Source organism: Equus asinus, chromosome 4, assembly GCF_041296235.1.
Source record: "Equus asinus isolate D_3611 breed Donkey chromosome 4, EquAss-T2T_v2, whole genome shotgun sequence".
NCBI lineage: Eukaryota > Metazoa > Chordata > Mammalia > Perissodactyla > Equidae > Equus > Equus asinus.
This window is the reverse complement of record NC_091793.1, coordinates 113654470-113669011: the sequence shown is the minus strand read 5'-3', so window position 1 is coordinate 113669011 and position 14542 is coordinate 113654470. Positions and strand designations below refer to the sequence as shown.

At 44.2% G+C, this 14542-nt stretch overlaps 1 protein-coding gene across 2 annotated transcripts in view; it reads left to right on the top strand.

The window, feature by feature from the left end:
- The first annotated feature begins 457 nt into the window (after positions 1 to 457).
- Positions 458 to 14542, top strand: part of CHN1 (chimerin 1) — a 182808-nt gene continuing 168723 nt past the window's right edge. Inside the window, exons 1-2 of one of the 2 annotated variants that reach the window (XM_070508138.1) lie at positions 458 to 747; positions 880 to 1076. In XM_070508138.1, the coding sequence (XP_070364239.1) occupies positions 1058 to 1076 (19 nt within the window). In that variant the 5' untranslated portion in view covers positions 458 to 747; positions 880 to 1057. The other variant, XM_044768685.2, reaches the window with a different exon arrangement.

Genomic DNA, 14542 nt, shown 5'->3' with positions numbered 1-14542 from the left:
ATGAGGTTTAAGCGTTGGCCTTGTAACAAATTATTTTAGGTAATCCCAGATGCTTTTTAACCGACTCCTGTCTCCTCACATATGACAATCCGATCAGAACTACTCCTAGTGGCTCTTAAGTCCAAATGGAAAGACAAGCAACATTCAGTGCCTCTGCTCGACTCCTGGCCCCCTTCCCGAGTCCTGTAGCTCCAGGTCTCAGGCTCCAGACTCTCCGTTAACCCCGAGGGCGCCAGAGAAGAGACATATCCTTAAACGAACCCGATCCCCACATGACCCTGGCTGGGTCCTTATATTTATGGAGCATCCTCCTGTGACTCTTCGTCTTTCGAGTAACAGCTCAGTTTTTCTCCCTCTGTGCCTCCTCAAATCCCATTCAAAAAAACCCCTGGGATTTCAGCTAAAACGCCCCCCGCCCTGCCGCGCTGCTGGAGGCCCCCTCGCGGGCGGCCGGGGCAGCTCCTCCCGACCCAGGGCAGGAGGGGCGCGCGCCCCCGGCCCCCGCGCGCGCCCGTTGCCATGGGAACGCACTCGGCCCGGGCGCCCGGGGTGGAGGCGGGCGGAGGCGCAGCGGCCGATCCAGGGGGAGACGCTATCGCAAGATGGCGTCTGCGAGACCGCGGGATGCGGAGTGAGCGCGCCCCGCCGGGGGCTCTAGGCTGCTCCTCTCCCCGCCGCCGCCGCCGCCACTGCGGCGCCGCCTCCCCGCCTGCCATTGCGCCGCGGCCAAGCCTCCCCGCCCCGCAGGTACCGCCGCCCGCGCGCGCGCTCCGCGCGGTGCACAGATGGCAGCGACAAGTGCCGGCTCTCCTAGGGCTAGCGGGGCTCCAGTTGTCCGGGTGCGCCTGACAATAACGCATAAATAACTTTTTCTTGCAGCGGCCCCCTGCGTCCCGGCCTGCAGCCTCCCCGCGCGCCCGCGCCCCCGCCACGCCCCTCCGGCTCCCCGCGCCCTCCGAGGTGTGAGCGCGTCGGGCCGATGCGGTGATCTCCGGCCCACCTGGGAGGAGCGCGTGGACCGGCGGGCGGCGGCGAGCAGTTGGCGAGCGCCTTTACGATGGCCCTGACCCTGTTCGGTAAGTGCCACCCTCGGCCCGCGCCGCCGCAGGTGGGCCGCGCCCCGGGGCTCGGGGGCGGGGGCCGGGGCGCCCGGGGAGGGGACGCCGCGCGCGGTGTCGGGCGCGGGCCGGGGCCGCGGAGTTGGGGCGCCCGGGGCGCCGGGCTGGCTCCCTCGCGCCTCTCCCATTGTTTCCTCTCCAGGCAGGGCCGATGGGCGTGTGCTCCCCTGGCCAATTCGGAGTGGGGAGGCTGTGAGGTGCTGGGTGTTTTGTAAACGGAGGATTCTCTAAGATGCCAACTTGGGAGCGAAGTTAGCTGGTTGTTTCCACACCTACGTTTCTCAAGTCAGTAAATAAAGATCCTGGAAAGTTTATTTATTTTGAACAAGATGTCTGTGCATCCCAACCTCCCTGGAATTGCCAAACGCGTGTGTTGATTCCTGTTGGATTTGGGTGGTTTTTTTTTTTTTTCGGTCTCGGTGTATTCCGTTGGAAACAAGAATACGTGATGAACTTATTTAATATTGGTTAAAATTGAAAATGTTTGCGCTATGAATATGAGAGCAGACAAGAAGAAAGTTGGTTACTGGAAGATAAGTAACCTCTGGAGAATATCTTTGAGTATTGTAGGAAAGAAATGTTATTTCTGTGATGTAATTACTGCAACACTATTGTTCAGTGGTTAAGACTTCAAGGTGTTTTTTTTTTTCCTAGAGCCTGCAATGACAATGGGTTGGGAAGAAGGACTGAAAAGATACACTGTTTCCTTTTACAGAAATTGAGTGTGTTACATATGTACCTCGCTTTAAGAAAACTCAATATGTGAAAATTTAGATGTTCAGTGTATTCACTTTTTCAAAGAAGTGAAGTACAGTGATGTGTAACTGATAGCCACAAGGACAGTCTGAGTAAGTTACTCACACTACCAAGTCTCCAGTTACATTTTAATGTGCCAATTGATTAAGTTATAGGCATCAGATACCACAAATGTTTTTTGATGTAATACTTGAGTGAATTAATCTGTTGGAATCAGAGTTACTTTTATTTAACCATCTTATTTTATAAGTTAAATTCAGACCCAGAGAGGTTATTTCCCAAGGTCACATGGCCCATCTGTGGCAAAACTGAGCCTGGAACACGGTCTGCCCTTCTTCAGTCTGAGGCTGTGTTTACTCTGCCCAAATACCCACAGTATTAGAAATTACGTGTATCTGGTGTTGGTTCTCATAGGTGCTTTTAAAGAAAATGTTTCTTTCTCTGAAAGAAATAATGAAAATCTGTTGTTTTGTAATACCTTGTATCTAATTTGTATTACTTAGTAGAAGCATTTTCCTTAAGCGTGGACTTTTTTTGTACAAAAGTTAAAAGTGAGGGAAGGCTTACTCATAGTTGATAGTCTCTTTTGAAGAAGCATTTATCTTACACTGTTGTAGCTAATACATAGCAATAAGATTTCCAGAAGTAAATTTCTCTTTAAAACTATTTCTGACAAAATTCATTTTCCTTCCTCAAGAGAGTCTACATTTTCAAGGTTTGTTTTCAAGGGTAAGGGTTACAAATCAACCACTTTTAGAATGCTGACGTTCTCGATGAATAAAACAAGCGAGTGTGTGATAAGGCTCTTTTAGAAGGATTCCTGAATTATTAAGTCTTTAACTGCTGAGGTGGAGATGGAGAGGAGGATGTGGACTTTGACTTCTAGAAGAAGGTATGAAACCACTCCCACCCACCCCCCCCCCCAGAATGAATAAAGTGTCTTTAAAATTGTAAAGTCAATTTGTGGGAAAATAGGATTTAGCTTAGAAAATCCAATTTGGTTACAATTTTTAAGAACGTTTCTCTGTTATGAAGCAACGTACACCTGTGTGCAGAGGCTGTTTCTTCAGTAGTGACAGAGAGGCAGCGGTTCTCAAGAGTGTGGTTGCACACCACTTCTCAGTCATCTGAGAGAGCTGTTCACCATGTAGGTTCCTTTGCCAGAGACCTGCAGACTCCGCCTTTCCAGGGGAAGGGGATTTTCAAGGGGCTCTGCTGTGGTTCTTAGGTGTGGTCAAGTTTGAGAACCTTTGTGTTTAAGATAAATACTAGAGTTGCTCAAACTTGTCCAATTCAAAATAGCTTCCTGTGTATGTTAAGAACAGTCCCCGAGGGGTAGAAGAAATGGATTTTATTTTAGATATTACTGTTATTTGACAGGTTAGTCTTGGAAGTACCTCATATCTTTTTATATTTACTCTTAATCACCCACTTAGACCAGAGGCTCAATGAGGTAATAGAGTTCTGTGAGATGGTGGTGAAGAGAAAGGAGACGCAAGAAACTAGACGCTGTGGCTCCTGAGTCATCGCAGTCAGAGCTCGGTAGAGTTTCTGCCCAAGCCTCCCCAGACGGACGGCCACCAGGACCGGATCGTGTGTGTCTTAGGTGTGATCCTTGGTCAGGCCAGTGTCTTAAGTCTGCTTGGGCTGCTAGAGTAAAATGTTCTCAACTGGGGGGCTTACACAACATTTATTTCTCAGTGTTGGAGGCTGGGAGGTCCAAGAGCAAGGTGCTGGCAGGTTGCTTCCTGGTGGAGCCTTCTTCCTGGCGTGCGGACGTCTGTCCTGCCATGTCCTCGCTTGTTGGAGAGAGAGGGAGAGCCAGTTCTCTGGTCTCTCCTTCTGCTGGCACTAATCCCATTGTAAGGGCCCCCACATACCATCGGGGTTGAGGCTTCCACAGCTGGATGGGTGGGGAGGCGCAGTTCAGTGCCTAGCAGCCAGCAGGGGAGTCTAGTTGCTTTGCTTTCTGTTTCACATTTCTATCCAGGTTTTTCACAATTGTAAAGAATGTTCTTTTTATGGAAAGTTAGTGGAAGTTGGTTTCATTTTAAAAAAATGTAATTTTACATTTTAAAAAATGTAAAATACAATTACATTTATATATGTTTAATTTTTTTTCTTAAGTCTGTTGTAGGAACTCAATAAAATACTTGTCAATTTAAGAGTGAAGACCTTCTTATCTCATTTTCACTATTAATCACCTTTGCTACTTAAAGGATATTTTTAATACAAATTTCTGTTTTATTCTGTGATAGAAGAACCAGAATCCAATCCTTCCTGATTTTACAGTCTCCTTTGGGAGTTGAAAATGTGCACTTTTTAAGATTCAGGAATTTGCCAGCATTTTTCTTCACGAACCCACCCCTCAAACATCAGCATCGATACGAACAATTTTTAAATCCTCAAATCTTAAAAATTATCCAAATATAGTTTATATCTCACTCACCTTGCTCATTCATTCAGCAAACATCTGGAGCCGTGTGCAAGAGGCATGGTCTCTCTTTCTTCCTAGCTCCAGAACTATAGTGTTTGCACCTGACTACCTATTTGCAACTTGACTTTGTTAGAACTTCCCTCAGCAGAGAAGCACATGTCCTCTACTAATTGCTGGCCTACAAGGAAAATCTCAGATCGTCTAATTTAGGACGTTTCTAATTTAGGCTGTTTTAGCAGGAGTACTTGACAGAGAGTCCTGATTGGCTATACCAACAGAGCCCTGGTTGCCGGAGCTGGGTGAAAATTACCCTGGCAGGTCACCCCTTGGCAGGAATTTCGGTCGCTTCTGGCTGCTGGGGCCGTGGCTTACAGCCCCGATGAACCGATGAGACTGGGAACTCAGTAACCATCCAGCTGGGCTGGCTGGACCCTGAGTAACTCTCCTCTGTCGGGGTTGAATTATCTCTGGCATCGCCCCCTCCTCTTTTTTCTTTTTCCTCTTGTTGCCATTTAGGCGCTTTTATTACTGCTGTAGATCACTCGGTCCTTAGGGTTCGCTGTAATTTCTTACCTTCTTTCCTCAGACTCTTCTGCTGCCACGGAAATCTCATTATGCTCCTGTATCCGGCATCTCTGTCTGCCCTGACACACCTGCCTGTGGGCATCTCTGTAGTGATCCTTTGGAGCAGTTAAATGGCAATGGCGTGTTCTTTGTGATGCAGTTAGGAAATTCTCTGATTTCCCATGACCATCCTGACATTAACATTTATTTTTAAAAAGACTAGTCAGCTACACATTTTCGGTATGATTTATTTGACCAAAAGCTGATTTTATAGGAAACTCCCACTTGAATACAACCTGCTGACATTTTTGTTTTTCAGACATTGCTCATCATAGGCTGTGAGAGGGAATTACCTAAGCGGCAGGGTGGTCCAGTGGTGAGAGCCCAGCTGCTTTTCTTAGAACGTTTCATCTTTTCACCTGTGGTTAAAATCACCATCCTTATTGAAACACTTGTCCATATTCCTTTTCTTACTGCTGTCAAAAACTTAATATTTCAACTTTAAAATTTTTCTTTGAATGTGTGGAGATGTGATACTGTGTAAGAGAGAGAAAAGAATTATAGCTGCTGTAACTCTAATAGTCACCATCTGCATACAGTCTAAAAGGAATATTGGTGATGCAGTCTTTTTTTTTTTTTAAAGATTTTATTTTTTTTCCTTTTTCTCCCCAAAGCCCCCCAGTACATAGTTGTATATTCTTCGTTGTGGGTCCTTCTAGTTGTGGCATGTGGGACGCCGCCTCAGCATGGTTTGATGAGCAGTGCCATGTCCGCGCCAAGAATTCGAACCAACGAAACACTGGGCTGCCTGCAGCAGATGGCGCAAATTTAACCACTCGGCCACGGGGCCAGCCCTATTGGTGATGCAGTCTTTTGAACTGCATCTGTCCCTGCAAATAACCATCCAGTCTTTGAGGATAGAAGATAGTAATGGTGTCATTATAAAAATTTGACAAATTTGTCAAGAAGCTTTTCAACTTTTTTTTCCCTCTGAGGAAGATTCGCCCTGAGCTAGCATCCGTTGCCAGTCTTCTTTTTGTATGTGAGCCACTGCCACAGCATGGCCGCTGACAGACGAGTGGTGTAGGTCCACTCGCAGGGACTGAACCCAGGCTGCCGAAGTGGAGGGCACTGAACTTCACCACTAGGCCGCTGGGGCTGGCCCATCAGCTTCTTTAGATCGGTATTTCTCAACCCTTTTTTTCTTATCATCCTCTGTAAGAAGCTTTTTTGACATTTTTTCTTAATTGTTCTCTCCATGAAACTTTAATACCAGAGGTTTATGGACTGTATGTATATCTGCTTGTATGTGCACAAAAGAGTAACGTTTTTGTGACCCCTAAAAGCCAATTTTTGCCCCCTTGAGGGCAGTATTACCCCCACTGAAAATACATGTTTTAGACTAATCTAGAGCAATCATGAGAATTAGGCAGAAAAATACTGTTTGGTCCTGCTTTGTGTGTCATATAATAATAGTTATGAAGGACTGACATTGGTATAATGTGTTATACGTATTTGATCAGATTGGTTTAACCTAAGGATTAACAGGTAACTACCATCTTGACAGCAGTCATAACAAAGAGTTCCTTGCTGGGTGCGTGGAGCTTTTCTCAAAGTCCCTCTAGTAAGGATAGTATCCTTTGATATGGGTAATTGATGTTTCTTCAGTCTTATATAAAGTATCAGTAACAGCACCTTTAAAAACTTTATCTGCAATATATAAACTAAATGAAGCCAGTGAACTTTCTGTGCCAACCCAGTGCCAGACAAGTCCTCGAGCCTGGCCTTACAACCAAATTATCAGTTATAAGTCATTCTTACATAGAAAACGATTCCCGTAAAGGTTGGTTTTTACTTATTAATATAATCCTACTATCCTTTAAAAAGTAGAATGGGAAGAAACTAAGAGAACAGGGTGGTGTGATCATTTTTACGTTGAAATCATATTGAAAAAAAAATCGTGTTTGACAAAACAAAGTTACAAATATACATTCCTTATTTGGCTCCTTATTTTTAAAAAACAGAATGAGTACTTTGTGAATATACTAAAAACCACTGCATTGTGTACTTTAAAAGGGTGAATTTTATGGTATGTAAATATCTCATTAAAGCTGTTATTAACATAAGAAATCACCAGAGGCAGGTGGGAAATCAGATTGAAGAAGGAAAATTTACTTCACTTAAACCGTAAAAAACAGAAAATGCTATTTTTAAAAGAGTAGTTTTATATTCAGGAACTTTTAGAACTTTTCATGTTTTTAGAATATTTTTCCTTTTAGTCCCCAAGGAACAAAAACCAGAATTAAAAATTGATAGATTAGTAATGTCCCTGCCTGTTTTGAATGGTTGTTTTAAATTTAGAAAAGTAAGCACTTCTTGGAAAGAGTTAATGCCGACAATTGAGTAATTTGTGAGAGAAGGGAAGATGAGTCAGGCCAGGCCTGCCGCCAGCTGCTGAGTGGCATGGCATGGAGCCACCCCATTGTGCTGTATGCAGCTGCCCTGGAAGTTGTTCCTTTCCCTTTCCACTCTGACTCTTTACCTTTGGATTTTATTGGACTGCATGTATGTCACAGTGTAAAGCAAGTAGAAAAACAGTGTAGTCCAAGAGATGTCTCTCTGCTTGAATAGACTTTTTGTAATTTTTATTTTTGATTAATTTTTTTGGTATGGAAGATTGGCCCTGAGCTAACATTTGTGTCAGTCTTTCTCTATTTTGTACCTGAGACACCACCACAGCATGGTTTGATGAACAGTGTGTAGGTCTGTGCCTGGCATCTGAACTGCGAACCCCTGGTTACCCAAGTGGAGCACACCAATTTGACCACTATGCTACCACGCCAACCCCTTGAATAGATTTTTTTTTTCAAATAGTAAATCATTTATTTATTTATTTAAAGATTGGCACCTGAGCCAACATCTGTTGCCAATCTTTGTTTTTTTCTTTTTCTTCTCCCCAAAGCCTCCCAGCACATAGTTGTATATTCTAGTTGTGAGTGCCTCTGGTTGTGCTATGTGGGACGCCACCTCAGCGTGGCCTGACGAGCAGTGCCATGTCCGTGCCTGGGATTCGAACCAGCAAAACCCGGGGCTTCCGAAGCGGAGCATGGGAACTTAACCACTTGGCCACAGGGCCGGCCCCTAGAATAGGTTTTCATCACCACAAACTTGACACTTCAAAAACTGAATGAATCCTCTTCTTTAAACTGCTGATCTTTCCTGGTTTTCCCATTTCAGCCATTAGCACATATCTTCAACCCTTACAGTATATTCTTTCCATTTTGTACCTTTTATATAGAACTTTGTCACTGTTTTTGAGCTCCTTAATGGCTATGAAATTGCTTGGTCAGAGATGATTTTGGGATTTGAAGTGGCTTGTGCTAAGTAGGTCAGATGACAGGTAAGAGGTGTGGATGTAGACATCCGGCCTGAGTGAAATGCTTCCCCTGCAGGCCTTCATGTGAATGAAATGTACACCCTTATATTAAAGCATGATTTTTAGTATGTTATCTACGAGGAGTAACATGCTAAATATAGATACTTATCTTCATTCATGAAAGAATGATTTTAATGTATGGACTGAAGATCTTCAAGTGGTGAGACAGGGCAAGCGTTTTGACTGAGGGAGACACACTGTAAGAGAAGAGAAAGTGGCAGGACGTTACTAAGAGGGCCCTGTAGGGGGTGGTGTCATAAGCAGAACGGTATTAAAGCACAGGACACTAGGATTAGTGGGAAGGAATGGATGATACCACAGAGTGAGAGAAGGAAGCAAAAACAAGAAGTGTACTATTTCCTAGTTTTTCTGAGGAGTGGCTCTGAGACTTGGGATATGTTTTCCTGTTTTGTATTTTGTTTACTCCTCTGATGAATTGAGGGCCTAATGTGTGCCAGATATATATTAGTTCCCGTCCTCAAGGAACTTATATTTGCAGTGGAGGGAGACAGACAATAAAGAACGGATAACGTGCCAGGTGGCGAGTGCTCTGAGGAAAAATAACGCAGAGTGCGGGGGATGGGCCAGCTCTGTGGCCAGGTGGCCCAGGAAGGCCTCACCGCTAAGGTGGGTTTTGAGCAGAGGCTTGAGGAAGTGAGGGAATGAGTCACGTGAAGTGGAGGAAGTGCCTCATGCCTCAGACTTTGAGGCAGGGATGTGCTGGGCAATTCTGAGGAACAGAAAGAAGGGCAGTGTGGCTGGGGCTGAGTAAGCTGGGGGAAAGTGGTAGGAGATGAGGGCATGGGAGGTACCTAGGGATGGAGGTGTGTTGGGGTCCCAGATTATGGAGGGCACTGCTACATGGCGAGGTCTTCAGATTTTACTCTGAGTGAGATGGGAAGTCCGTGGAGGGTGCTTTCATAGCAGGCAGGGAGAGGAAAGAGCTTGGATTCTGGAGCAGGAGAGCTGCACTTCAGCCTTTCTCTGCTGAGGGTTGGCTATATCTTCCAGTCTCATTTTCCTTAAACGTAAATAGAGGCTATTAATTCCCTTCTCCGATTCATGCAGAAATAAATGAGATCATGTGCCTAAGATTCTTAACACAGTGGTTGAAGATACGTAGTAGCTAGTATTATCACTAATAGTATTGTTGTTAGAAATATTAGCAAAGATCCAGTTTGTTTATTTAGCAAGTCTGCTGACTGACTTGAAGTGGCTCTGCAGTGTGTGTTTATGTGTGGAGCTAAATAACGCCACGTGCCATTGTCACTTTGTCTGAGAATGCTCTGGGGGGACCTGGGTCAGGGATATACATGGTTCAGGAAGACCAGACAGACTTCTGATTGTTTCTACTGCACTCGGAAAATATGAAAAATACACTGGCCAGCAGGCAACGCTGGCTGCTGCTTTGGGAGGTGATCCAGAACATCCTCAGATCTAGCCCCTGCCGTCGTGGCACTTAAAATAGATCGAGGGCTGTCAGCTCAGTGTCTAGCACGTAGAGGGTGCTCAACCCAAATTTATTGAGTGAATAAATGAGTGAAGAATAAATATGTAAAGGATTATCACTCTACATACTTATCCTGTGAACAGCCTTGAATCAGTTTAAACATTTGCTTTCATTTATCTATTTTTAATCTTTTATTATTTGGGGTTATTCTTGCTTATTATATTAGAGTCAGTAATTGGAAACTTAAACCTGCCTCTTGGAGTTGATTAGTCTAACAATTCACTTGCTTGTTAAAATCCTGCCGTGAGCCCCCATCACCGTTAAGATTAAGTCTAAATTCCCTAGCTTGCATGTAGGGCTGTCAGGATAGGACCCATGCTTACCTGGCCTCATCTCTTTCTCTTCCTCCGAGGCTGTGCTTCAGCAGTACTGAACTACTTGAAGTTTCCAGAAGGAATTATACTCAGTGTACCTTTGGCGCCATCATTTCCCAAGCCCTTCTTGGTCCTCACGCACCTCTACCATCTTGCAAAATTCATCTCGAATAGTCATCTCTTCTAAGTAGTCTTTGTGAATTAGTTACACCTTTTCTGCATCCGCAGTGCCCTGCGTACATCTCTGCCCTACCACTTAGCGCATGGTGGTGTAATAGTTTATATTCTCCTGTCTTCCCCACCAGGTGAAGTTCCCTAACGGCAATGCTGTGGATTTCTTTGTTTCCTTAACAACTGCCATGTGTCTGATAGATACCGGCTACTCAATGACTGTTTGAATGAAGCTTTGATATTACAGTAATCTCTTGTATTCCTTAAATTTGGGAGTTAATTTTAAGCCCCAGATTCATGTGATGCATACCCTCTATTTCTCATTATTTTTTGTTTATTCATTTTTTAAAATTCGGCAAATGTGCCGTTAAGTCATCCCTTTGTTCCATACTGTAATGCGGAGTCCCCAACTGGAAGCTCATGGAGGCTTGAATAAAAGTGAAGTCTCTCTGGGAGCAGATTCTTTGAGGTTTAACTATAATATTACCAACCACCAACAGATGTTTCTAAATTATTTGGCATAATTAGATAACAAATTCCACTTCATTAAACTATTGTTCCTTTTCATTTCAGTAGTACAAAGGAATTGCACATAAATTAGCTTGGTTTGTCTCTGTTTTGCCCTCACAGTAGTGAACATAATCAAGTTGAATAGGAATTCAGTGTGAAAATGGCTAACTTAACCTTTTAGAGGTCTGAAAATAAAAACAATATAATCTTTCTCTCATAATAATAAATTTGTGTGCTACATAAACATTCCTATTAGTTTTCATATGTATATTAGAAGAGCAGATATAAACAACAGTTTAAACATTCTTTTTTTTTTTGAGAAAGGTTAGCTCTGAACTAACATCCGCTGCCAATCTTCTTCTTCTTCTTCTTTTTTTTATTTTTGCTGAGGAAGATTGGCCCTGAGCTAACATCCATGCCCATCTTCCTCTCTTTTATATGTGGGATGCCTGCCACAGCATGGGTTGGTAAGCAGTATGTAGGTTCGTGACCTGGATCCGAACCGGCGAACCCTGGGCTGCCGAAGCGGAGCACACGAACTTAACCACTGTGCCACTGGGCCAGCCCCTAAACATTCATGTTTTTAAATGGATAAAAGTAAAATTTTGTTACTTAGGAATACCTCTCATTGTTCTATAAAGAACAGAGACAATGCAAGAAAGAGACAATGCAAGAGGATTGAAAACAAGAGCACAGGAATTCGTTTTTCTCTGTCTTGTATCATTAGTTTCTTCCTCTCCCCTGGATTGGTTCCCTGTGATTACAGCCATGCTGTCCTCACCCTTGGAGCCCTCTCAGCGCCATCATGAGTTATTAGTGGCCCTCTCTTACCAGAGGTTTATTGAAAGAGCGTTCAGTGTGCCCCACCTCCTCTTCCTGCATGCCTGCCCGTTAACCCTCCTCTGCGCCATCTCTTCCCAGCCACGGTGTTTCATCATAATTGGTTATGAGGCGTTTATGAATGTCCTTCATCTCCAGTGAAAAGAAATGTTGACAACTGTGAAAGGAAGAATTTTTCTGACACTTGTTAAAAGAACAAGGAAGACCTGGCTCAAGATGATTGCCATAGGTGTCAAGACTATGATAGGAGAGAGAGATGGGGCTTAACTCCGAATACAAGAACAAGTGGGGATTTATAAGCAAGGTGCAGGTTTTGGGGGAGGGTGGGTGAGTGGATGGAAAATCACTAAGAGGAGACAAGGGAAGGGGGAATTCTTGCTAAACTGACCTAACAAGATTCTTGCCAAGGGCAGGCCAGAGTGATCAGGCATCAGGGTAGGAGATGGGGAATTAGATTAGACATCAAGAGGGATCAGATACGAAGGGTGGGGGCATCCTCTCTAAACTGACTTAGCAGAATTCTTCTAAAACTCGGCTTTGCAGACCTGTCAAGGCGGGGGGCCAAGGCTGAGCCCTTGAGAAGAAGAGGGCTGAGGAGGATGACCAAAGTTTGGTCAAGGAGAGCCTCGCGTCGCAACTGCCACCTTCCATTCTGCTTCTGTTCGACTGGAAGTGCTTTATCAGTTAACACCAGTCAGCGGTGACTGCTCCTCTGTCCTCATATCCAATCTTTCTGCACTATTTGATCTTTTTGATTGCCTCTGTCTTCTGGAAACTTTTTTTCTCTTGTCTTTCCAGACATTGTGTTCTCCTGCTACTCCTTTTCTTCCCTTTCACTGTTCCTCACTGTCCTCTGTTTGCTCCCTAAGACGTCAGTGCTTTTCGAGATCTGACTTCCCTTCTCACTGGCAAGTGTACAGGCTTCAGCAGAGTGCGCTGTGGAGGATTCCCGTGTCGCCATCTCCAGCCCTGCCCCGCGTACCCTCCACATCTCTAGCAGGATTCCTGCAGACCCTTCAGGCTCCGCCTGTCCCAGCCCCAATCTTTAGCTTTCCTTCTTCCATCCTCTCTTCCCTTGCCCCTGGTACCCAGTTAGCTGCTGATTCTTGCAGCTTGGTCTTTGCAATGGCTTCCATATCTGTCCTTTCTCTGTATTCCATGTCTTGCTCTGCCCTTCCTTTCAGTACTGCAGTCCATATCCTCCGCCCCCTGCCACCCATTCAGAAGGAATCCCGTCATCTTGAGAATTCTTCATCATTTTATCTGTGACTTGCCTGTGATATTTGTCAATGTGTTCCTTTCACAGTTGTTACGTATCTTTATCGCATCCTGTCTAGGCTGGTGGTTTCTGTAAGGTCCAAGAGTCATTCTTTCTCATTTCTAGACTCACGGTGCTTAGCACAGTGCTTCACACGTTGTCGGTGCCCCGAAAATATTTGTTAAATGAACAAAACAGTTCATAAACCACACTACTTCTGTAGTTTAACAGTTTCCAGGGTAGAAATGTAGAGCATGCTTTAATTTTTTCTATAACTTTATAATGCTGTGACCAAGTTAACAATAGTAAACATATCTCAAAATCTCTCATATATTGTTTTTGTTGCCTAACTATCTTGTTTTCAGTCTTTAAAGGAAGAAATATATATATTCCTACAGTGTTGGTGTATATCAACATTATTTACTTTGGGACTGGTTGCTTTCGTCAGCTTTTTTCAAAGGTTTCTGGTGAAATTCTGGTAGGTTTATACTGCTTTATCTCTGTAGAAACCATCTTCGTCTTCCTTTTAACTTTCAAAGCAGAGGAGAAGGGGCACTAAACAGTATCTGCAGACACAGGGCTGTGAGCCCAGGTTGGTTCGCTCCCTGCTTTAATATTGCCGTGTGTCCAGTGTTCAGCGCGGAACAGAACCCTCCTGGAGAGACCGTGCTGATGGTCAGGGAAGAGATGGGTCCTTCTGGTTTGGTTTTGTTTTTTTTTTTAAAGATTGGCCCCGAGCTAACGTCTGCTGCCAATCTTCTTTTTTCTTTTCCTTCTTCTCCTCAAAGCCCCCCAGCACATAGTTGTATATTCTAGTTGGGAGTGCCACTGGCTGTGCTATGTGGGACGCCGCCTCAGCGTGGCCTGATGAGTGGTGCCATGTGTGCACCCAGGATCCAAACTGGCGAAACCCTGGGCCGCTGAAGCAGAGGGCACGAACTTACTCACTTGGCCACGGAGCTGGCCACGGTCCTTCTGCCTTGATAGCTCTTCTTTGCTCTTGTGGACTTTTTCAGGCCATGAACAAAGAGATGGTGAAGGGAAGCCCTTCGTTGTTCAAGCTCCCTTTCAGACCTTGGTGGGTTAGCCAAGTTCATAGCATCTTTAGAGATTAGTTTTCCATTTAAAAAATGGCTCTTTAAGTGTTTCTAAAGTTGCCGGACAGAAGTCACTAAGCAGTGGACCAGAAAGCTCACGCTAATGATTGTTTTTCAGAGTGTGCTGGAACCCAGAAAGAAAGATGAAGGCAGTGGTTTATAGGACATTTCATGTATTGCTAATAATATTTCATTCAATTGTGAAAAAAAAATTGTGACGAAATTGACTTTGCCACTTCTCTATTTTGGGTATACTGCCTTTTAAAGTCTTTGGATGGCATTTGTTAATCTCAGATTTGGATGTCATAAAGATGCTCATTTTATATGTGTGCAAAATATGTAAAGATGAGAGCTGGAGAAACACAATTCATGTTTTTTTCTTCATCATAATGTTTAAAAGTTAACCAGAGACCTCTTTTAAGTTACATTCTTTGAATGAGAAATGATTCTCAACTTGTCAGTTCACTCTTTTAGTTGAAGTTAAAAGGATAAATTATTTCAAAAGAACAAGGAAAGGGAACAAGATGGATT